This window comes from Micrasema longulum, unplaced genomic scaffold (genome assembly GCF_059751315.1).
Source record: "Micrasema longulum isolate JH-2025_06_02 unplaced genomic scaffold, ASM5975131v1 h1tg002677l, whole genome shotgun sequence".
Taxonomy (NCBI): domain Eukaryota; kingdom Metazoa; phylum Arthropoda; class Insecta; order Trichoptera; family Brachycentridae; genus Micrasema; species Micrasema longulum.
In genome coordinates, this window is record NW_028279810.1 from 1 (window position 1) to 25,972 (window position 25,972).

Here is a 25,972-nt window from a genome sequence, read left to right on the forward strand (position 1 = left end):
TCTCAGTACTTTTAGATAGACATATATTATTTAAACAGTTTCCAAGTTATTTACTTGGGCAACGCAGTTACCACCCGGTTATTTTATTGATTATACTAATGAAGGATAATTTTTGATCGAAAACACCCAAATCGCGCAAAATATATTCAGATGCAGGCAGATAAAATTCTAACATGCGGTAATTGACAGAATTTTTTTTTTTTTTTTTTTTTTATATACGCCTCCACTCGTTTGCGAGTGATTTTGGCTCTTAGAAACAAGAATAAGAAATTTAAAGAATATACGCTTCAGTGAACGACAAAAAAAACCCATACCCACGAAAAAATATAATATAATGTGAGGTAGTTAAAATCAGTATGAAAGAGTTATGTGACAATAAAATATTATTACTGTATAAAGTAAACGTAAACATAAAATGAAATTTTGGGCCAAAAGTAAAGAGGGGCATTCAATTAGACTTATTAATTAAATTATGCAAATAATATTTAACAAATTCAAATATTTTTATTATTTGTCCTTAAGAATTTAGTCAGAAGTAAATAAGTATCCAAATTATTCTGGGCTAGTAAAAATTTTACGTTAAGAGGGAACGTATTATATTCTTCACATATATTTTGAAGGAATTCGCTTCTGTCGTAGAGGGGACAGTCAAAAAACAGATGATCTAATGTCTCATCGTCATTTTCACAAAGACACATTGCCGAAGCAAAGACACCTATTCTCGATAAATGCGAGGCAACGAGACAATGTCCTATTCTCATTCTTGATATTAAAGAGATGTTCAATTTTGATTGCTTTTCGATTTCAAACCATGGCGTAATGGGGATGGAGCATTGAATACTCTTATAAAACAACCCAGTCGAGGAATTCTGCCAGAAAATTGTCCACTCAGATCTGATTTTATTAATTATAGTTGGTACACAATCATCAGTAGGACGACTAAAAGAGTGCGGGATGCTTCCATGAAGGCATGCTTCCTTGACAGAAATTATCAAGAAGAAAAATGTTGAAGTTGGTTGATATGGATATGGAAAATTGTTCCCATAGCAACCGTAGCTGCCCATGGCTAAAGAGACGAGGAGAATAACAAACATTGAAAGTTGGGAGATCACCGGTGGTCCATCCAGCCACAGACCACTCAATCCCATCAACCACTCGCGCAACCAATATCATTTTTTCATTTATTTATTTAAATGCCTTTTAGGCTTTTACGTGTTTTACATACATGTATACAAATAAAGACAGACGTGTATTTTACAAAGAAGTAGCAAAAAATATATAAATGATTTTTAGAAGAAAAAGGAAAATATCATCTTTACATTAGTATAAAAGTGGAAAGAACAGAAGTGCATCTTTAAATATGAAGACAGAAATGCATTTTACACAAAGCAAGGAGCAAAAATAAAAATGAATTAAGAAGAGAAAGAAAAATAAAAATTAAATAAAAAAATATAAAAAAATCATTACATATTAGTTGAAAATATATGAGGATACATAATAATACATGCATGTATTGCAGTGGAGAACAGGTGTACATTTTTGCGAATAAGTTGCATTAAAATAATCTTAAAATTATAAGTTAGAAAAATACTTATTTAGAATACATATATAAGTCAATAAACGGTAAACAATTGAAATCAACATAGTATTATTTAGGTATTACAATTTGAAGATAGTCAATTGATACACTGCCTTTTAAAATTCAAAAGTGTTATATTAAATATATCTACGTCATTTGCGTATTCATTTGCAAATGTACGAATTCTCCTTATTGGCGAGTGTGCGCTGTAGTTTGTTGTAGATACATTTACATAGAATAGTTTATTAAATCGGGTAACCCGGCCCGGAACTCGCAAGTTAATCGGTTGTAACGAAGATGAACAGTATTGGGCCCAAATGGGAACCCTGTGGCACACCACTAGTAGCACATAAAAATTGGGATAAAGTGTTGCAAATTTTCACCGTTAATGTTCTATCAGTTGAGTAGCTTTGAAACCATTCATAGGACCACTTATTCCTAGTTTAGATAGTTTGGCAACAAGAATTTTTAAACACACCTCGTCAAAGGCCTTGCTAAACCCAGTGTAAATAGAATGTAGCTGTTTCCGTAATGTAAATGAGTTGTGAGGGTTTGACGGAGATTCTTTTATTACCTGTAGTGGCAAATTTTGCACACGTGTTCCCTTTCGTGCGTCTTCTTATGCCGCTTCAAGTCGTGCGTCGCGGTGGTGGTGTACTCGCACAGGTGGCACGTCTGCGCCGGCGGGTGGACGCGGGCCGAGTGCCGCTTGTGCGCGGACTCGTTAGAAAACGTCTTCTTGCACGGGAGACATTCGTACAGTTTAACTAAAATTAAAAATAAAATTGTCCGCATAAATATTACATCACTCGATAAGTTCATAGAATGTCATATAGTTATATGTTTGGATAATTTATATTGGGCTATTTTTGTGAAAATCACCTCAAAGGCGCTGTACAGTAAATAAATATCCTAGCACGTCTTGCAGCTACAGAGCGCATGGACAGTAAGAAATCTAGCCCCTATTTACATTTTTTTTTTTATTTAACAGTGAAGTTAAAAGTTTAAGTGATATTTTAAAAACGAAATAAAAAGCAAATTTATTTATTTTTTTTTTTTTTTTTAAATAAAAAGAAATATTTGCGTTCTTATGATTTACCCAAATATTTAATTTTGAGGGCCATTTTCAACGAGTTGTAAATAACTCACTATTAGAAAATGGAATCAAGTTGGGGTAGAGTGGGATTCGAACCACGGACCTTCGGTCCGTGAGTCCGAGACACCAGCCACAGGACCACAACCCGATTTCAAATAATAGAAGTAAGATAACAACAAGTCTTGCATCTACTGAGCGCATGGACGGTTGAAATTCTAGACCCCATTTACTAAATTTAGATATTTGATAGTTGATAACATTTACAAAATATGATAAATATAATATGATGGCTAACATCACAAAAAGTCTTGTAGCTTTAAAACGCATTGACAAGTGGAATTTCAACAACATAAGAATGATTTTAAAAAGTTAACAATAAAAATAATTTTATAAAACACAATAATAATACATCGAGCAAAGAACTAATAAGTATGGCAATTAAGTGAACATGTCACAGCACAAAAAGTAAACGATAAAAAACTAAACAAAGATAGCATTCCTTAACTTATAATTAAGGTTAACAAGATGATAGACGCTACTCAAACTCGAAGGGTCCCCGTTTTATTTAGGTATGCAGTTTACAGGATCTATTGTCCTTTTCCTAGTAAATAACTAAAAAAAATTGGTTCACATTTGGCTGTTCCCTGGGAGATGATAGTAGAAACGCATCTGTGTGCGCAGTGTAGAGTGTAGGTACCAAGGGATCTATCCGCTTCTTGTCAATTTTGGTTGTTATTATTATTAGACGCATGTTTCCCGCTTAAAATTTCTGACTATCATTATTTTACTTTGATTAAGATGTCTGATAAACTGTGTATTACTTTTGATATTTGAGCAATTTTACGTGATACAGGAAAAAAAAAGTGTCATTTGTATTTTTAAACGAACGTAGATAGGTAGCACTATATTATTATACAAAATATACAAAACAAATTATTCTTCAATGTTTCCAAATGTTTTGTAATGGCATACACAAGAGCATCCAAAACAATAAACTATCGTTATCTCATGGACGGAGTGAGGCTTGAAAGGGCTTCAACGTCCAGAGATCTCGGGGTGTTGTTTGATGCTCAGTTATCTTTTAATCTTCATATGGTTAATCTATGTAATGACTCCCTTAAAATGCTTGGTTTTGTTCTTAGAAATGCCAAGATCTTTTTTAACACTCAGATTATGAGGACATTGTATAATTCCTTGGTAAGAAGTCGTTTGGAGTTTAGTTCCATTATTTGGTCGCCACATAAGGCTCGATACTCTTTGATGGTGGAGAGAGTGCAGAAAAAATTTCTGCGCTATCTGTACCTAAAAGAGTGTGGATATTATCCTCGGCTCTTCCCAACCGACTTTTTACTGGGAATGCTAGGCTATCAGTCATTATGGAGGAGGAGGGACGTTCATTTGGGTGTTCACTTTTTCCAGGTGATCGGTGGTCGCACACATAACTCAGAAATTCTGACGGATGAAGGTCTGTTCGTACCTGATAACTATCTTCGACAAAGACAGCATCGATTGTTTTACCTACCCCGATGCAGAACCAACCTGCCAATGGTTATGCCGGTTGGTAGAGCAATCTTGCTACTTAATCGCATCGCCTCGGATGCCGACATATTTCACGACAGTGGGCCTTCCCTTAGGAAAGCACTTTCTAACTTTTAATTTTTTTTTTACATTTTGTTATATTATTTTAGTAACATAACTATCTACTGTAATTTGTGATCTATTATTGTATTTAGAATGAATTGGGTCTTTTTTCTGTAATGTTCTAAATATCTGAATAAATAAATAAATAAATAAATGAAATATTATTATTCAGAAATGGTTTTATAATAAATAGTTAAATTTCGGCACTTGATCTTCACAAATTCAGACATTTTCAAACAGTTTTAACAGAAGCACAGTTATAAAATAACGAGAGTTTGTGGCGTTTAAATATATTTTGGTTAGAACAAAGCGTTGAATATAATAACATGTATAAAACAATGCTTTAAATTAATTATTTTTCTTCTCACTCATTGTTTATAGAATGTCCACACCTTAAACACATATTTTTGAATTTTATTTTATTAATGAGCCACTATTTAAAAGAAAAATATACACTCATTATTACCTGGAGCATTTTGTCTGAGAGAGAAATCGGTATCGTCTATCCCATGTTTAGTGCTGATATGAGAAGACAGCTTACAGGAATCCACAGACCTGATAATATAAACAAAAATATAAATATACATTTTATATTTGAAGCACTAACTTTGTTGTTATTCATTATAATAAAATAAATAAATAACTACTTATTATGAAATCATTACCAATCAGACCAATTACAGATTTCACACTTATTTATTATGAATACAGGAGGAGAGGGGGAAAACAATTGAATTCTAAAAAAGTCAAAATATAAATATTAAATAAAAAGTACATAAAAAGGAGAAGACATTGTATAGCTACTCTACTTTCCTCTCTCTCTCTCTGCTTCCATGAACATTTAAATTTATTTGTAAAAATTCACAACCAACAATAATTTATTAGATGCAGGTAGTAGATGTAAGTAATTATAAATGAAGAGTTGAAATCAAAAGTTTAAATTAAAATTAAGTTAAAAGTTTAAATTGAAAGTTAAAATTAAGAATTAAAATTAAAAAGTTAAAATTGAAAGATAAAATTAAAAATCAAATTAAAAGTTAAAAGTCAAGCAGGAGATAAATTTAAAATGTCTTTAACAGATCTGATAAAAATATGGTAGTCACTAAAACTGTCATTATAGGTAATCTGTATTCTTCGAAGAGTGCTATTTTTCATATAATTAGTCATTGAGTTAGGAATGTCGAAGAGTACAGATTGACGAGTTCTACGGACAGGGACTCGATATGAAATGCCTCTAACAATTTCTGGGCTATCAACTAGTTATAAACTCAAAAGGCGTGAAACAGAGATAAATAATGTCACCATGGTTGTTTAATCTATACATGTACATTGCAAGCAAGGTATTGAATAATGCAACTTCATATATAAAAAAAAGAATCTATACATGGACAACTGTATGGAAGAGATAGAATGTGTGGGGTATTGGAGCAAAAATGGACAGTTTTTCAGTAAGCTGCTTGTTGTATGATGATGATGCAGTTCTGTTAGCAAGCAGCAAGGATGATTTGCAACAAATAGTCTCTAGAATGTATGATGTAAGCCTGGAGATTTAATTTGCGATGAATGAAAGTAAGCCAAAAATGATGGTGTTTGAAAGGGGGAGTGAGGTTACTGACAACATAATAAATGTAAACAACGAATGTCTCGAACAAGTAGAAGAATTTGTGTATCTGGGAAGCATATTTTCAAGAGATGGAAGAGTAGAAAAAAATGTTGAAAGGAGAGTGAATGCGGGCAACAAAATGAATGGCGCACTGAGCACAGTAATTGCTAATAAAAATATGTCAATCGAAGCTAAACAGGCAGTGCACAGCGGAGTTTTAGTGCATTTATGTATGGAAGTGAAACGTGGAACTGGCAGAGGAAGTATGACAGGGTTACGAATGATGAAATCAGGCAAGAATGTAAATCTGAGTCAAGTATAATTGATAAGATTAAGGAAGGGTCTCTGAGATGGTTTGGTCATGTAAAACGAATAGACGACAAAATAATGGTAAAACAAGTATATATGTTGAATATGAACGGTAACGGAGACGAGGACGACAAAGGGAGACGTGGCACCATCAGATAAACCAAAATCTTAAGTCTGGTCATGTCAAAAGCAGACAGAACCGAAGGGCATGTATGACAAGATGTATGAATGTGGAACAAGGATAGACGTGTGTGGCGGTTCATTCACTCTGCCTATCCCTACGAGAAATGGCGTGATGGTAGTATTAATTTTTAACAAAAATTTAATTTCAATTTTAATAATTTATTTTGTTAATTTTATTTAAATACGTATTTTATTAGTGTTTACGTAATTGATGAAAAATGTGTAATGTGTGTCTTTTTTATTTGAATATTATTTTTTACTGTTTGTAGGGAATGATGAAAAATGTTTGTTTTACCTATACGCGCAGTGTTTACAAGAAAATGGTTTGATTCCACGGTGATTATTCTTATGGACTCGGAGGTATCCTTTGGTTGTACACCGGAAACTGCATTCATCACAAGAATACGGCTTCTCCCCTGAAAAACAACATATTTACTACTGTGATCAAAAAATAAGGTGAAATTTTTCATTTAAAATACGCGGGCTCTTCGACTCTGGCAAATCTTTTTTTCAGGTTGGTAGTGCTGTCATCGGTGACCGCATCTGTGTCAGATTTCATGTCAATACCTGCATTTGTCCAATAGTTACGCACGTGTTTTGCCAACAACAAAAAGTTAATTTGGCGATTTTTACGTCTGATTTTGTCGAGCAAAGAAGTTTCATTGAATTTTATATGCGGAATGAAATTTTAGCTGCAGAAACGTTCAGAATGTTGCAGGAGACCTTCGGTGAGCAGGTTATGTCGCAAAAAATGTTTGCACTGAGTGTAAAATAGAGTTCCAAGGGTTAAGAAATAAGCATCGGACTGTTCCCAATGGATTACCTGAATGCTTCCGAATATGAATGATCAGGGTATGCTTGGTGGCCGCTGAGTACGGACACTGATCACATCTGTACGGCCGCAGACCGCTGTGAGTCCTTAAATGCTTGTTCAGAGACTCCTTTTTCTTAAAACTGTAAAAAACACATAGAGAAAATAATTTAAGTTAATTTGGTAATGTGTCCAAAATAAAACAAGTTTATTGGATTGTAATTCTACTTTATTTTTTATAAAATATACAAAGGGTATATTGTGACGCGTTTCGTCTTGTTAGGACATTTACAAAATAAAACTGTATAAATGAAATCAATATTTTTTAACGATGTTTGATTATGTCCAAATGCTTGCAGACTGGCTGGGTTTCCTCCCTAGGGAGTTGTTCATATTTAAATTCATTTCAACAGAGAGGGAAAATTTTTTTGAGAAGGGAATATGGAAGTCTAGGCATTTACAGGGCTTATGACCTGTCATTGGCTGGTTTAAGTGGCCACTTTACACACTGTGTAAGATTCACCATTCTGCCCATGTTTGAACATCCACATTTCCTCAACTCTTCCATCTGTTGACTTTTGTGAAGTAAAAGAGCTGAAACCTTTATCAATGTTCAAACATGGGCAGAATGGTGAATGTTACACAGTGTGTAAAGTGGCCACTTAAACCAGCCAATGACAGGTCATAAGCCCTGTAAATGCCTAGACTTCCATATTCCCTTCTCAAAAAATTTTTCCTTCTCTGTTGAAATGAATTTCAATATTTTTTTATTATTACATTAATTTTAAAGTCATACCCTTACAAATAGTTTTAAATAATGGAAGGTTTTTCCCCAATATAACCAAAATATGCCTCTAATATACTCAGTATACCCTAATTGAATTTTAATTACTCTACTTATTTTGGCTTGTATAGAAATCCACAAACATAAAATAGCAATTATTTTTAGTATGTAAGGAAACTTTGTAAATATTTAAGTTAGTTTGTTTGAAAATGTCCTAACAAGACGAAACGCGTCACAATATACCCTTTGTATATTTAATAAAAAATAAAGTAGAATTACAATCCAATAAACTTGTTTTATTTTGGATACATTACCAAATTAAATATGGAATTCTACCAATTGTCTGCATACACAATAAATAATTTAAGTTAAGACAATACTTTATCCTTTATTAGTGTACCGGTTTTTATTCTTCATTCGCGTGGCACAGGCGGTGGCGCGCGGACCGCGGCGCCATTATATATAATATTTCTAGTCTACAAAAATGTAGAACTAATATTGACTCCATATATATGTTCGGCATTCTAAATGGTATAATCGATGTTCCATCATTACTGGGACAAGTAAAATTCAATATTCCGACTCGTGGGTTGAGAAACAATGAAGTACTGTTCATCGATCAGCATAGAAGAAACTATGGCCTTAATTCTCCAATGACCCGTCTTTGTCGTATTGTTAACTCAAGACAAGATCTGGACTTTTTGGTTGAAGTTTACAAGGATTTAAACGAGCACTAAATAAATAGTCCAGATCTTGTCTCGATGTCCCTTATGTTTGTCAATGCTTCTTTCTTTTTTTTTTCAATGTTTTAAACTATTCTTTTATTGTAATATTTAAACCTTATAAATTGTATACATGGACCATGCCCGTTAATAAATAAATAAATAAATGATGTGAAAAGAAGATAGTTAAAACAGTTATTATAAAGTGAGAAACCGTTTTGCCGCGATGTAAATGACAGTTGAAATTTTGTGGTGCCATACTAAAAAAAGTGATGCCATATAAATAAAATTTCACAATATTTAGGGAAAAAATCGTTGTATGCATTTTATGCAAATTAAAATTTTTATTTTTGTGTTTTTAAGGTCGAGTACTTACATAAAATTATTTAAACATGTTTTTTTTAATTCAATAAAAAATAGCACATTGTAGTATTATTTTTAAAAATACAAAATATTTTAAACTTAATCATTGGTAAATATATGTATGAATAATCCCCAATTAGATTATTAAATTAAATTAAATAAATAAATTATTGTTTATAGTTTGTAAGAGTAAAATATGAATAAATAAATTAATAATTCATAACAAAATGTTACAAAGTAAATTCCAATTCAATTCAAATAAAAAAATGTACTTACAAACTCCCGCAAAAATCACAAATCCAAGAAACTTGACAGGTGTGCTTGGCGTTTCGAAGACTAACTTTGCAATCCACTTCAGCAGCTCGGGTAGCGTCATTCTCATCAGCACACGTCTTAACGCTGTCCGAGTGACTTCCCGTAACTTTGGATTGATTGGTTCTCTCGCAAGCGAGACAGTTTGCTTTGGAAGCCGCCTGGCGTAATTTACGGCGATGGAGAATTTTATTTCTGAAATATAAATAAATAATGTCGTGAGCGCTCACCCCCTACCTAATAGCCGCTTACTTTAAGGACGTATATTTATTAAGGCCAATTTAAATATGCATTCTAAATTTCACGTCTCTACGACTTACCGTTAAAAAGTTTGATTCTGTATCGAGTAGAGGTTGAGTCAAATTTGATTTGAAAATATCACCGTTGACCTAGAAACCGTATCTACTGTACATTCACGGAGACTGGACCGCCCACGAGCCCGCTGCGTGACATCGCATGATTGGCCCATTTCACACCACGTCAAAAATCTACACGGCATGATTGAATACTATACAGTGAATCGATATTTATTGTTTTACAATTATTTATTTATTTAACGCCTGGCAAACGCAATAACGCAGATGACTTAGACTTAATTATTATTATTATTATGGATAACTTATATAGCGCCATTTTCATAATAAAATACCTCAAGGGCGCTTTTACATAGTGATTCTATTGTTAAATTAATTTAATTGAAGCTTTTTATTTGTAATTTAATTAAAACAATTTATTTTGTTGTCACATGCTACAGATTTATTCAAATGATTTAGAGAACAAGTGGGTTTTAAGTTTTTTCCGAAACATCACTTCACTTTCACAGCCTCGCACCTCTGCTGGGAGAGCATTCCATGCCATAAGGCCTGCGACCGCAAATGCGCGTTCACTAAATTTAGTGCGCTGTTTGCGTAGAGGTATAATAACTTTTCCTAGACGGAGCTGATTTAAGCGTGAGACGCCTGTCAGCTAGTTCATCTGGAATGCATAGTTCCCTTAGATATTCCGGAGCAGAGTTGTGCAGTGACTTGTACATAAGCCAACAGAGTTTGTATTCGACCCTCTGTGGAAAACGTAGCCAGTGTAGTTTCCGAAGTAGTGGAGTGATATGACTGAACTTAGAGATTCCGAAAATAAGTCTCGCTGCGGCATTCAATACAGATTGCAGGCGAGTCATTTTGTTCATTGGTAGACCTGCATAGATACCATTACAATAATCGACTCTAGACACTACAAACGCATTTATTAATTGACGGGCGGCATCAACCTCCAGAACTGTGATTAAAAGATGATTTCTTAAAGCTTGAAATGGCTGCAAATGACATGGGTCTTAAAATAAATACATCTAAGACTAAATAATATTTGTTTGCAAGAAAGTCACAAATAAAGTATGTACAGCAGGCATTTGACGTTGGGTCACACCGCATAGACAATGTCGAAGCCTTTAAATATTTAGAGGTACTGAAATGACTAATGATAACAATTATAGTAGCGAGATTAGAGCACGGCTATCGGCAGCAAACAGATGTTATTATGGCTTGCTTAAACATCTGGGATCCAAATTGCTCACTAGAAAAACTAAGACCATTATTTACAAAACTCTCCTCAGACTGGTCATTGCATATGGTGCCGAATGTTGGGTTATGACCAAAAGAGATGAAAATATGGTATTAGTATTCGAAAGAAAAATATTAAGGAAGATATTTGGTGCTGTCAACCAAAACGGAGTGTGGAGGAGACGGTTTAATCACGAATTAGAGGCACTGTATGGGGAACCTAACATTGCGCAATTTATCAAAATAAGAATATTACAACAAAAGTGATGGTATTTGAAAGGGATAGTGAGGTTACTGACTGCATAATAAATGTAAACAACGAATGTCTCGAGCAAGTAGAAGAATTTGTGTATCTGGGAAGCATGTTTTCAAGAGATGGAAGAGTAGAAAAAGATGTTGAAAGAAGAGTGAATGTGGGCAGCAAAATGAACAGAGCTCTAGGCACAGTGATTTCTAATAAAAGTATGTCAATCGAAGCTAAACTGGCAGTGCACAACGGAGTTTTAGTCCCAACACTTATGTATGGAAGTTAAACATGGAACTGGCAGAGGAAGGATGAAAGCCGAGTGAACGCAGCTGAAATGCGATCTCTTAGACGAATGTGTGGGAAATTAATGTATGACAGGGTTACGAATAATGAAATCAGGCGAGAGTGTAAATCTGAGTCAAGTATAATTGATAAGATTAAGAAAGGGTCTCTGAGATGGTTTGGTCACGTAGAACGAATGGACGACGAAAGAATGGTGAAACAAGTATATGCGGCGGAAATTAACGGCAACGTGAGACGAGGACGACCGAAGAAGACGTGGCATGATCAGATAAACCAAAATCTTAAGTCTGGTCACGTCAGAAGCAGACAGAACCGAAGGGCATGTATGACAAGATGTATGAATGTGGAAGAGGCTAGGATTGTATGCCAGGATAGGCGTGTGTAGCGGTCCATTCTCTCTGCCTACCCCTATGGGGAAATGGCGTGATGGTAACAATGGTTGGGCCATGTGCACAGAATGAATGATAACCGTACATCAAAAATACCACTCCGGAAGGCAGACGAAGCAGAGGCAGACCAAAATTAAGATGGCTGGAGAATGTGGAAAGTGACACAAGAGCGATTGGCCTGACGAACTGGAGAGGAGCCGCGGGGTGCAGGGAGGAATGGAGACAAATTCTGGAGGAGGCCAGGGCCCACAACGGGCTGTAGCGCCACTGATGATGATAAACGCAATAACCAGTACACCATGAGACCGACTAATCCCCAGTCGATTTTCTTTTGCAGAATTTTTACCTGAGAGTACCCCGCTAAATTTAAACAATCATTTTATATAAAATTATCATTAAAATCTCTTTTGTTAGGTTTCACTATATTATTTTAATCGGGTTGTGGTCCAGAGGTTAGTGTTGCCGAATCACGGATCAGGGGTCCGAGGTTCGAATCCCAATCTACCCCAACTTGATTTCTATTTTATAATAGTGAGTTATTTACAACTTGTTGAAAATGGTCACCAAAATTTAAATATTTGGGTAAATAATAAGAATAAAACATTACAACAGAGATGAAGAATAGTTAAAAGAAGGTAATATAGAAGTCTAGGCATCTACAGGGCTTATGACCTGTCATTGGCTGGTTTAAGTGGCCACTTTACACACTTTGAAACATTCACCATTCTGCCCGTATTTTAATATCTATATTCTTTTAATTCTTTCATCTGTTGATGTTTGTGAAGTCAAAGAGCTAAAACCTTTATTTATGCGAGTGAGATTCATCTAATTGAATTATTTCACCTACATACTAGGCACTGCCTGAAAATTTTATTTTTTCCATTTCTATACTTCTTCATGGACCAGGTGGATTTACAACAATATTCATATATTTGAAAAAATATATATATAAATAGAGGCATTTTTATTGATATTTTTATAAAAATCATCAACTATTGAGTTTTATAAAAAAAAAAACAAAAAACATAATTATTATCAAATTTAAATAGGTACAAACAAATTTAATAAATTTCAATCCACTATAATTTTTCCGTGCTGTTTAGATTAAGATGATATGTGTGAATTAGGCTATTCTCCGTCAGGTATCACGCGGCTGGCTTGTTTATTTGAAAATTCTTGTAATACTGAACAGACTTTAGAATGACATGTCCAAATTTGATGTAGCTACAATTTGCCATTTCAGAGCGGATGTTGTGACAGACAAATAAACAGACACACCCATGGTGTTTTACAATATAGATAAGTTAGGTCAATATCAATACCTTTCGTTTGGATCAGAAATCGCTATGATACCAAAATGCTTCTCCCTGTGGTTCACCAGCATATCAGTTCTGTAGGTCCTGAAAAAGGATAATTTGATAATTTTAGAAATAAATTTCAACACTCGAGTTTGTTAGCGAAAATTCACGGTGTAAATTCGTCGTATAATGGTAAGCAGCGCATAATCGCTTCTATACACGGTTCGCCCCTGGTTTCCACGCATAGGCCCCCGAGTTCGACGATGTCGGCAGTTCATCGCCTCTGCGGTCTCCCTACTTTCCTTTTATTCTCGTTGGGCCTCCAATTTGATACCCCTGATCTACTGAAATTGATTTCATTCTATGTACCACCTAGATTAAGCGGAACATCTACAATATTTTATTGTCAAAATTCTCGAACGGTAGCTCAATATAACTCACCTATTGTTAGATTACAGAATACCGGGAATGAATATGCATCACATTTTGATATATTTAGTTTATCTCTGCCTAACTTAAAAAATAAAGTGACCAACATATTTTTATCAAAAAGAGCAAATCATCTTCAGAAGATTGGGTTGGAATAGTTATAATTTGATTGATTAATGTATTTTGTTATTGTATAATTTCTTTAAAATATGTATGTATTTCAAGTAATTAATAATGTGTACAGTACGAGTATATTAATATTTCATACTCGATTTTTTTTATTTTTAATATTTTTATTTCTAAGCACTCTTTATACCACATATATGTAAATGGCAGAAATGCCGTATATAAATAAATAAATAAATAAATTTAGTATTCTGGGGTCCACCGAACAACCTGTCTCGCCACATGACCCGCCCACTGCCATTTTTGTCTTCCCCCTCTTTCTGAGACATCTGTCACATTTGTACGGTGTCTTTTCTCCTCATTCCTTAGTCGGTCTCTTAAGGAGACGCCTGGCATTTGCCTTTCTATAGACCGCTGAGTGTACACAATTTCATGCACACTTCCGCCAGTGAGTGACATGGTTTCAAGACTGAATGCTGTCATCGGCAGAACACAAGAGTTGTAGACTTTGACCTTTAGATTGTTTGGGATTTCCTTATTTCAGAAAACGTGTTTCAGCTTTCCAAAAGCAAATTTCTTTTACATACTTTAAAAAAAAGCTAAGAAAAATATGCATTCATTTTATTTTATTTTATTAACATAAACAGCAAATCTGCCTTTTACAAAAATTTATAATATCAACATATTTGGCTTAATATTTTTTTCCTTTTTTTCAAAAACATGAATTTTAAAAACAAGATTTATAAAAAAAAAAAAATCAAACCAAAAATTATACAAGATTTATATTTTAAAAAAAAACCTAAAAATTATACAGCATATTCAGTAGAAAGTTTAAATAATAAAACATCCTACAAGTACTGTTTCACACAGCTAGGCAAAGTGAAAAAAAAACTGTACATGAAATGCATGAATAAATAAATATAATTACCATTCACCATCTTTGAAAAAGTTTTAAGTTTTTTTTCTCTTTTTTTTTTTTTCAAGACATAAATAACATAATTCAAGAAGAAAAGTTCAAAAATCTACTAAATCAATGTTCGAGGGTCAAAGGGTACTTACGTGTAATTACACCTGTCACAATTGTATTTCTTGCCTTCTGCGTGCTTCGCCGAGTGCAGCTTGAGTTCGTACTTAGCTACGAACGATCGGTCGCAAACCCCGCAGGCGTACGGCCGCTCTCCAGAGTGACGCCGCGCGTGGATGTCGAACGGCGTTCGCTTCTTGCATTTGAAGTCACATTTGTCGCAGAAGAACTTGTATTCGGGTGCCGTGGCTTTCACCGGGAGAGAGAAAATCCCGGGCGTAATGCTTCCGACATCTTTTTCCGAGTTTGCTTCGCGGAATACTTTCGATTCTGGATTTTGAAAGTCATTATTGCTACTGATATTTTCAACCTACATAAAAAAAAACATTCTTACTTTCACATATAATTAGAAAATTGTGTAAGCGACTAAAATCAACAATGATGAGTAATGTAAAACAATACTTCAAGTATGTCCATATGTTTTTAAATTTACCAGAAGGCATTTAAAAAAACAACATAAATTAATTTGTCGATAAATTACCTGGTCCATGAAGAAGTAACGAAATTGAAAAAATAACATTTTCAGGCGTTGCCTAGTATGTAGGTGAAATAATTCAATTAGATGAATCTCACCCGCATAAATAAAGGTTTCAGCTCTTTAACTTCACAAACATCAACAGATGGAAGAATTGAAGGAATATAGATGTTCAAATATGGGCAGAATGGTGAATGTTACACAGTGTGTAAAGTGGCCACTTAAACCAGCCATTGACAGGTCATAGCCCTGTAGATGCCTAGACTTCTATTTTACCTTTTCTTAAATGTTCTTCATCTCTGTTGTAATATGTTAATATAAACAGCTCCCCGGGGAGTTGAATCCAGTACTTGTCTACAAAAATTTGGACAAACTCAAAATATTGTTGATACATTACCTGGTCCATGAAGAAGTATAGAAATTGAAAAAATAACATTTTCAGGCGTTGCCTAGTATGTAGGTGAAATAATTCAATTAGATGAATCTCACCAGCATAAATAAAGGTTTCAGCTCTTTAACTTCACAAACATCAACAGATGGAAGAATTGAAGGAATATAGATGTTCAAATATGGGCAGAATGGTGAATGTTACACAGTGTGTAAAGTGGCCACTTAAACCAGCCATTGACAGGTCATAAGCCCTGTAGATGCCTAGACTTCTATATTACCTTCTCTTAATGTTCTTCATCTCTGTTGTAAAATGTTAATTTAAAAAACGTACTTTTAATTTTTGCTCGATACTGCCTTTTTGCTTGGAAAAATTATAAAAATTAGAGCATTTATTTAAAATTAAATGTAAAGAAATTTTTTGAACCTGAGTAAAAACAGCTTTCTGTTTTAATTAGTATTACTGTATTATTATCAGTTTTTCTTTTTATTTTGTATAATTTTAATTATTTTTTATGTATTTAAAATTACTAAATAAATATAAACGTGTAAGTCACTCTCCAAGCGCAAGAGCTATTTTTTTTAAGTCCCTTTTTTGGAAAGTTACAGTTATAACATAAATTAATTATATCTGTAGATTGCATAGAAAAAAAAACATGATTATCTTTATTATTAAAAATAATACACTACAGTCCTTAAAATATAGCTCGATCAGAATGACAGCTGTCAAACCAATTTTATTAGTGATGGGAAATTACTGATCACTGATCAAATCGATTTTATCAGTTGTTTCATGCAATCATGAAACCCTGTTTCCGAAAATTGATATAAAAAACGCAAAAACAAGTCTATTATAGTGTGTTGAACACAATTATTCACCAAAAAATAAGACATTTATACTTTTTTCATGAACAACATCAAATGAATTATTTTTTTATTCGATCAATTTACATTGATCAATTTGTCCCATCTTTAACGTTTTTGCAAAATGATGTAACCTTGCAAGAACGTCGTTAATAATTAGGTTAATTTTATTTTTTTTAGTTTTAAAGCTGATTTTATATACTAATGTTGATTTATGTGTCAACCATTGTATGAAAAAAATTAATTAACACGCCAGATACGAATAATTTTTCGTGTGTCAATATAAATAACTCCTTTGACATTACTATTAAGTTATGTAGTCACTTTTTCTGACAAATGTCATTCTAATCAAGCTATATTTTAAGGACTATAGTAGCTCTCCATATAAATAAACTTGCAAATATTGAAATTATTTGAGTTTTTTTAAAAAAACAAATAGTCCACACGTTATTGCCATATTACTTACAAGTAATTAAAAAAAAAATCATACCGATTCGTCATTACGCGATATGGCCTTTTGAATAGACGAAACGAGAGAATTTAATTCAGTAATATCACCTTCGAGTCTAATTCTATTTAGAAACCTTACTCTCATCGCCATCCGAAGTTGTTTTTTCGCCTTCATATTGGTTAGTTTCAAAAGCTTTAACTGTTTTCTCAAATCTACAATAACAAAAACATAGCACTTTAATGAAATAAATAACTAAATATAGACATCAATAATAAAATAAAGGTTTCTCTTAATGGTTTACCGTGGCGGTTTTGAGAAGTATTATCCATTTGATTGTTGTTTTACAGTCATATGTTGTTTTGATCAGATTGTGGATTCGGTGTCGTTTAATAAAAGTTTTGTTTGGTCAAAGTTTCATAGGAATTTGTTAAGATTACCAAGTAGGATATTTTAAATTTTGACTCAAAATTGTTGACATTCGATTCCATAGATTTGGACATTTACGTAGTTTGACTCTTGAAGATCATAGATAAACACAAAAATACATAAGTTTTATTTGTACCTAATAAAGGAAAAAAAACGAACACTTTTTTTCCTTGATTAGGGCCTTCTACTAAAACTTGATAACATCGGCCAAAAACAAGTTACATTAAAAAGCATAAGAAAAACATAAACAGAAAGGAATAACAATATAAATACAAACAATAGACAACAAAAATATGAGTTCAAGAATAACATCAAAATAATAATTGTAATAATAAACACATATCCAAACCAACAAAAATTTCAATAAAATTTATTTTTAAAATTATAGTTTTGAATTCCCGCGAAAACAGTCCATTGCATTGGCCACGCCAATGCAATGGACTGTTTTAATTATTAAATTTTGAACTTGTTTTGTGACCGTTTAAATTTAAATCATCATCATTCCCTTTCCGCACCTAACGGTGCATAAGGCACTTCATAAATAATATTTTAAAAATTGAACAAAACTTAAGTTGTGAAAAAAGGGACGAAAAGAGAATTGAATTTTTTTCGTTACAAGTAATAAAAGTGAATTATTTTTTTTGAAACTATTACAGCAGTTGCTGGTTCCTCATTTTTTGCACGCGTTGCTATATTTCATTATTTAGAAACCATGCATTTCACAGAACAGTTTAATTTGTGAAACAGTAATTGAAAAAATCGTTTTATTATCAAACAATGGTACGAGTATTATGAATATTAAATTTTAAACAAAGAATTGGTTGTCGGCCTCGTGGTATGGTAATCATCACGTTTGCCAACCATGCAAGAAGTCTCGGATTCGATTCCCGACATGGTTGACATGAAATATTTATTTAAAAATGTGTTTTTACACAAAAATATTTTATAATCCCTGGACTGGCACTTAAAGCTTAGAATTGATTATTTTACCTTTATATAACAAAAATGATCAAAAAACGCTACGATTGATGTATCAATGCAGTGCCCTATGCGCCATTAGGTGCAGAAAAGGAATGAAGATGATGATGAAACAAAGGGTGGGTTTTCAACAAGGCACATATTTTTTATTCTCTTTTTTCACCCTGTGTCATAATCAAGTACTTTTATCCCACGCACAGTACGTAGGTTCATTATTCGAACAGCCACAAAGCATTTGAAAAAAGAAACACCGGGGCACGCAAATTGTGACTTGTCGGCGAAAACGTAATTTTGATAACAAATATTTTTGACAGTAGCCAGCGCGGTAAATATCAGTATTTTGACATTTTTACAGCCATGAACGAAGAATTGATCATACGGCACTTGCTCGCGGGGTCTTTAAAGCATAAAATATGTCGGATTTGTTTCTCTGAAGAAGACAACTTACTTCCACTCGATGGGGCAATAGACGATCATAACGTTTATACGGTTAAAGATATGTTACTTTGTATATCTTCATTAGAGGTACGCATTTTGTATTTCATTTATAATTATTTACTGGAATTTTTCAACAACGAATGTTTAACTTGTCTTGAATTTTGCGCGTCGTAAAATATCCGGTGTTAACATAAGTAAAACAAAATGGTAAAGCTGATATGTCATTTGAAATAAAATTTTCTGCTCTATAAGATGTTGCGTTTGGTTTTACTTCGCATATAATTTTTTATTTGATTTATTTATTTATTAAGCGACATTCTAATGTATACAATTTATAGGGTTGACATATTACAATAAAATAATAGTTAAAAACATTTAAAAAAAAGAAAAGAAGCATTGACAAACATAAGGGACATCGAGACAAGATCTGGACTATTTATTTAGTGCTCGTTTCAATCGCTGTAAACTCAAACCAAAAAAGTCCAGATCTTGTCTCGAGTTAACAATACGACAAAGACGAGTCAATAGAGAATTCAGGCCATAGTTTGTTCTATGCTAATTGATAAACAGTACTTCATTGTTTCTCAACCTACGAGTCGGAATATTGAATTTTACTTGTGCCAGTAATGATGGAACATTGATTATACTATTTAGTATGCCGAACATATATATGGAGTCAATATTAGTTCTACGTTTTTGTACACTATAAATATTTAAACATTGACTCTATATCAGCATAAAAATAATTACCTCTCTCTGGTCCAATCATCCACGCTACTTTTCGAAGCAAGCGATGCTGGATTGATTCAATGTGACTCATGCGATTGACATAGAATGGAGACCAGACCACGGAGGCATATTCTAGAAGAGGGCGAACAGCTGAGCAATATAGAGTTTTGATTGTACGGACATTATAGTTATTCCCACGTATCTGATTTATTTAGTGTAGGGTATTGTTCCTATAGAACAAACCCTTTGAACTTTTTCAAAGATGGTGAATGGTAATTATATTTATTTATTCATGCATTTCATAATATACACAGTTTTTTGTTCACTTTGCCCAGCTGTATGAAACAGTACTTATGATTTTCTTGTTGTATTACTGTAGAATGTTTTATTATTTAAACTTTCTGCTGAATATGCTGTATAATTTTTAGGTAATTTAAAAAAATATAAATCTTGAATAATTTTTAAGTTTAATTTTTTTAAATATATCTTAGGTATAAGGAAATTCATGTTTTCAAAAAAAATAAAATATTAAGCCAAATATGTAGTATTATAAATGTTTGTAAAAGGCAGATTTGCCGTTTATGTTAATAAAATAAATAAAATTAGTAAAATCAGAGGATATTCTGTTAATGAAGCCAAGTAATTTCAGTGATTTATTTACTGTATTATCTATATGCTCGTTGTATGTCAGTTTGAAAATATACATTTCCATTTTTGTATCCAATTTATGATCATGTCCATTGATTTTGAAGAAATGCAAGTCTTATTACGACAGAACCAATGTATTAAGATACTTAAATTTATTTCAACAGAAAGGGAAAACATTTTTGAATAGGGAATATGGAAGTCTGGGCATTTACAGGGCTTATGACCTGTCAGTGGCTGGTTTAAGTAGCCACTTTACACACTGTGTAACATTCACCATTCTGCCCATGTTTGCCCATGAACATCCACATTTCCTCAACTCTTCCGTCCGTTGACTTTTGTGAAGTAAAAGAGCTGAAACCTTTATCACGTGGGTGAGATTCATCCGGCTGAACCAAATCACCTACTAGGCAACGCCTGAAAACAGTTTTCCAATTTTTATACTTCTTCTTTTACCAGGTAGTAATTCAACAATGTTTGATTATGTCCAAATGCTTGCAGACTGGCTGCTGTTTTCAGGCGTTGCCTAGTAGGTGATTTGGTTCAGCCGGATGAATCTCACCCACGTGATAAAGGTTTCAGCTCTTTTACTTCACAAAAGTCAACGGATGGAAGAGTTGAGGAAATGTGGATGTTCAAACATGTGCAGAATGGTGAATGTTACACAGTGTGAGAAGTGGCCACTTAAACCAGCCAATGACAGGTCATAAGCCCTGTAAATGCCCAGACTTCCATATTCCCTTCTCAAAAATGTTTTTCCTCTCGGTTGAAATAAATTTAAATATGAACAGCTCTCTTGGGAGGAAACCCAGCCAGTCTGCAAGCATTTGGACATAATCAAACATTGTTGTATTAAGATACTGATCATACAAATTTTTGCAATGAATGATTGGAAATCATTTAGAGAAAGTAGATTCTCTAGGCTCTTGATGTTTTATCTATTAATTTTTATTTAATCTCCTTTCAGATTGAAGATAGTGAGTCCATGCCGGAAAACGTCTGCCAAAATTGTTTGGAAACAATTCACAATTCATACAAGTTCAGAATCCAGTGCGAAGATGCCGACGTTACTCTTAATAATTGCATCAACGCATTCTGTGATCAAGTCAAGAATATTTCTCAAGATAATCCGACGGAAGATCAGACCATTCTCATCATACTCCCAGAAGAAAAAAATGAATTGAAACAAGAGAAAGTCGGCGCGGAGCTGTTAAACAATCATTCGAATTCAGAACAGAATTTTTTCCTTGACAGCGTAAAAAAAGAAAGCTCCGGAACGAATCCGGCAACATTTTTGAATCCTATAATTGATAAAGACGGGGTGATTTTGAACACTTTATTCAAAGAAGTAGCCTGTGATAATTTTTTAAAAACGAATTCTGTTTATAAATTAGATTCAAACGATTATGAATGCTCGATGTGTTTAGAAATTTTCAGTAGCAAAAATGATTTTAAGGAGCATAAAAAAAATCATTCGGAAGATTCGAGACACATTTGCAAAATTTGTTTTAAAACGTATCGAAAGCTGAGCATTTTAAAAAGACACATGGTTACACATACAGGTAACAAATTGTATACGTGTAACATATGCGGAAAGTCGTACTATCACAGAAATGCGCTTAAATGCCATATGCGATATCATCAAGACAAAAGATACACTTGTAAAATTTGTGACGCTGCGTTCTATTTCAAATACATGCTCGTCGATCATTTGTCGGAGGAACATCCGAACGAATTAGAAAATGGCGGAGATAGCCTGATCAATATTGGAGAAGTGAAAGATTTGAAAATGGACGATTCGCACCATTGCCCGATGTGTCGTGAATCTTTTTCCAACGAATTAGAGTTGAACGTGCATAAGGCGACGCACCCGGAAGGAACGAGGTACGTTTGCAGAGTCTGCGACAAGTCGTACATAGAAATGGGAACCTTGAACCGTCACATGATAATGCACAGCGGAAAAAAAACCCATCTATGCCCCGTTTGCGGAAAGTCTTTTTATTTCAAAAACGTCCTCAAGGCGCATATGGTGTACCACGGCGAAAAGAAGTTCTTGTGCTACGGGTGCGACAAAAGATTCTACACTGCGCACATCCTGCGCGAGCACGTGCGGCTGACGCATTCGTCGAACAAATACAATCACATTTGCGAAGTCTGCGGGAAGCTGTGCAGCTCGCAGAGCCGGCTCGCGATTCACCGGCACAGCCACACGAAGGCCTTCTGCTCGCTGTGCGGAAAGAGCTACCGTAATCTGCGATACTTCAAGGAGCACATGCAGAGGCACAAGGGGGCCGTTCTGAAGAAGAAGGAGTTCTTCTGCGACTATTGCGGGGAGCCTAGAAGCTTGAAGACTCTGTTGGAGTTGCATATTCTCAGCAAGCATCTAAAAGAGAGACGGTTCGTATATTTATTTATTGTTTTCTTTGAAAGTTGTCCGTGAAACAGAACCAGGATCCTGGATGTGAATTGCCAAACTGTATACTGCCACAGCAATGAACCGTTTGGAGAAGATTTGGCCAGATCGAGGTATACCAATAAGTACAAAAAAGCGGTTGATGGAAGCCCTAATATTCTCCATTTCCTATATGGGGCTAAAACGTGGACAATTGTTCAATTTATTTATTTATTTAAATATAACATATGTGTTCATTACAAACATACATTTAATACGTACATATTATATTTGAAAAAAATACATGTAAGAGACTCATGTCAAAGTAGTAGGAGAATCCTGCTCCGGAAAACCACTTCGGATACATGGAACAGATCAATATCCAGAGCGATGTTGTTCAGCATAGCGGTAGCTCTTCCAACAGGCATAATCATCGGCAGGTCGGTCCTGTATATCAGAATATGAAACAATCTATGCTGATGCTGTCTTAGGTAATTATCAGGAACATACAAACCAATGCTCATCATTATCTCAGAATTATCTATCACACCGCGCAACAATAAAAAAAAATGTGTAGTCAAATACACATTCTTTCTAGTCTCTAAACTGTTGTAGCTGAGCATACCCTGGAGAAACTCGGTCGGGTAGAGCCGAGGATAATACCCGCACTCTCTCATGTAGAGATGTTTCAGAAACTTCTTTTGGATTTTCTCTATCATAAGAGAGTACTTCAGTTCATGTGGCCCCCAAATCATCGAGCCACTCTCGAGTCTACTTCGCTCCGAGGAGTTGCAAAGAGTTCTCAGTGCGCGGTTATTTTCGAAAAACCCTGGCAGTGCGCAGAACAAATCCTAACATCTTCAATGCATTACCACTGATTGTCTCTATGTGTTCATGAAATGTCAGGGTGCTCACAAATCTAACGCCCAGATCCTTAAAATTCGATGTTCGTATCAGATTCTGGTCATTCATTTTGTAACGAAAAAATTGAGTTTTTTGGGCCCTAGTGAAGGACATGACCGAACACTTGGAAACATTAAACCCAAGTTTGTGTCGCCTTCAAATTCAAATATATTAGATATATCCGCTTGGAGAAGACGAAAATCGTCAGAAGTTGTCACCTTTAAGAATAATTTTTTGTAATAAATAAATTGTCAAAATTACTAACTAACTAACTAACTAACCATCACGCCATTTCTCCGGAGGGGTAGGCAGAGAGGATAGAACGCCACACCACTCTGTCCTGGCACACTCCCTTTGCTTCCTTCCCATTCATACATCTTCTCATGTACGCACGTCGATTATTCCGACTTTTCACATGACCACTTTCAAGAATTTGTTGTACTTGATCATGCCATGTCTTTCTCGGCCTTCCTCGACTTCTACAACCAGACACATTCGCATCATAAATCTTTTTAGCCGTTCTTTCATCATTCATTCGCTCCACATGACCGAACCATCGCAAAAGACCTTTCTTAATTTTGTCGATAATGCTTAACTCAGCCTTGCATTCTGCTCTAATTTCGACATTAGGGCACCTATCATACATTGTTTTTCCGCACATTCGCCTGAGAGTCAAAATTAATGTAATTTCATGTACCAATAAGTAAAACATCGTATGTTAAAAATGCTTTTTTTCGTAGGACTTTTTCAATGTACAATACAAAATTTAAAAATATAGATTACACAAACATCACTCTGTCAGATTTAAAATTTACACTAAAAATGTATTATGTAACTTAGTAGACATTATAATAATAAGTACATCTCCCCTCCCCTCCTTATCCTCTCTTCAAGCATTCTTGTCCTAATCCCGCCCAATTTACAGTAACTTAATGATCTTAAAATAAATATTTTAAAAATCTTTGATTATTGAGTACATGAAAATAACATTTTTATATGTATAAATTGTATGTATTTATTTGATATGTAATATATATATTCTTTACTAACTTTGTATACTATGTGGAAATCTGTTATTAGTTCTGAGTTTATACACTATATCTGTTTGTTTACTAAAAATATGTATGTAGAACTGTTGATTTCCCTAATAAAATAAAAATAAATAAAATAAAATAGTTAAAAATTACATTTTTAATATTATTAATAAAAATTGAGAACAACAATGGACCCAGGTTAGAGCCTTGCAGGACACCCGAGAAAGTATGGAAACACTCTGACGCAAATAGTCCGTAGGAGACGTATTGGAGACGTGTTTCCTCATTATATCCGAGGTCTCGCTATTTCTGTGATCGTAATAACCAAATTCAACTGTATATGTGTTCAATTTTATTTTTTACTGCATGTCATATTTTGCTTGGTGTAATGTGACATTACTGTACTGTCTCCAGAGGTAATTCTTAGCGCAGTCTTTTGAGAGTTAATCTACTCAGTGCGTTTCTCTTATGGAAGTATTCTGTTTCTGTTGCAGGTACAAATGTCTGATATGCGGCAAAGGTTTCTTCAACAAAGGCAGCCTCAACGAGCACGGTATAGTCCATACGAAAGCCCGGCCCGAGCAGTGTTCCGACTGCGGGCGAAAGCTGGTCAACAAGAAGGCCCTCATTCTGCACCAGCGACTGCACACCGGGGAGAAGCCTTTCACGTGCAACGAGTGCGGAGAATGCTTCTCGTCGGCCAGTCGGAGGACGGCGCACTTCAAGAGCCGGCACGGAGAGAAAGAACAAATGTGTACAGTTTGCCCCGAAAAATTCCATCTCAAAAGTCAGCTGAACAGACATCTTTTGGAACATACCAGGCAGCCAAAAATCAATCTAGAAGATATTTATATTGCGCAGAATTGATCTGTGATGTTGATTTAATTTATATCTCAACAATGATTTGAGTATGTCCAAATGCTTGCAGACTGGCTGGATTTTCTCTCTAGGGAATTGTTCATATTTAAATTTGTTGCAACAGAGATAGAAAACATTTTTGAGAAGGGAATATGGGAGTCTAGGCATTTACAGGGCTTATGACCTGTAGTTGGCTGGTTTAAGTGGCCATTTTACACATTGCGTAATATTCACCATTCTGCCTATGTGTGCACATCCACATTTCCTCCACTCTTCCATCTGTTGTCTTTTGTGAAGTAATAGAGCTGAAACCTTTATCATGTGGGTGAGATTCATCCGGCTGAACCAATTGACCTACTACATAGTTAAGTAGATGCCCAGACTCCCATATTCCCTTCTCAAAAAAGTTTTCCCTCTCTGTTGTAACAAATTTAAATAATTCTTATTTTGACAATTTTTCATCAGGTAATTGAAAGGTTCTACTTGGAGAGAAACCTAGAAGAGGCTTAGACTTCTATATTACACTCTCTAAAATGTTCTTCATCTCTGTTGTAATATTT

The 25,972-nt window shown here is 34.3% G+C and overlaps 2 protein-coding genes across 3 annotated transcripts; one reads left to right on the forward strand and one right to left on the reverse strand.

Annotated features, from left to right (window-relative positions):
* Positions 1–1,979: 1,979 nt before the first annotated feature.
* LOC148271752 (uncharacterized) lies at positions 1,980–17,471 on the reverse strand. 2 transcript variants are annotated; one of them, XM_088240986.1, is made up of 9 exons: positions 17,311–17,471; positions 17,148–17,221; positions 14,808–15,142; positions 13,218–13,295; positions 9,368–9,598; positions 7,235–7,365; positions 6,707–6,827; positions 4,783–4,871; positions 1,980–2,346 (listed from the first exon to the last, which is right to left on the reverse strand). In XM_088240986.1, exons 1-9 carry the CDS (start codon positions 17,336–17,338, stop codon positions 2,150–2,152), a joined length of 1,284 nt encoding a protein of 427 aa, XP_088097112.1. In that variant the 5' UTR covers positions 17,339–17,471; the 3' UTR covers positions 1,980–2,149. The 2 variants fall into 2 exon arrangements, with proteins under 2 accessions (XP_088097112.1, XP_088097111.1); XM_088240985.1 differs by having other exon boundaries at positions 17,049–17,221.
* Positions 17,472–18,661: 1,190 nt separating this feature from the next.
* On the forward strand, positions 18,662–25,558 carry LOC148271753 (uncharacterized). Its single transcript, XM_088240984.1, has 3 exons — positions 18,662–18,938; positions 21,193–22,622; positions 25,049–25,558. The coding sequence occupies exons 1-3, from the start codon at positions 18,771–18,773 to the stop codon at positions 25,419–25,421; spliced, it is 1,971 nt and encodes a 656-aa protein (XP_088097110.1). The 5' UTR covers positions 18,662–18,770; the 3' UTR covers positions 25,422–25,558.
* Positions 25,559–25,972: the final 414 nt, after the last annotated feature.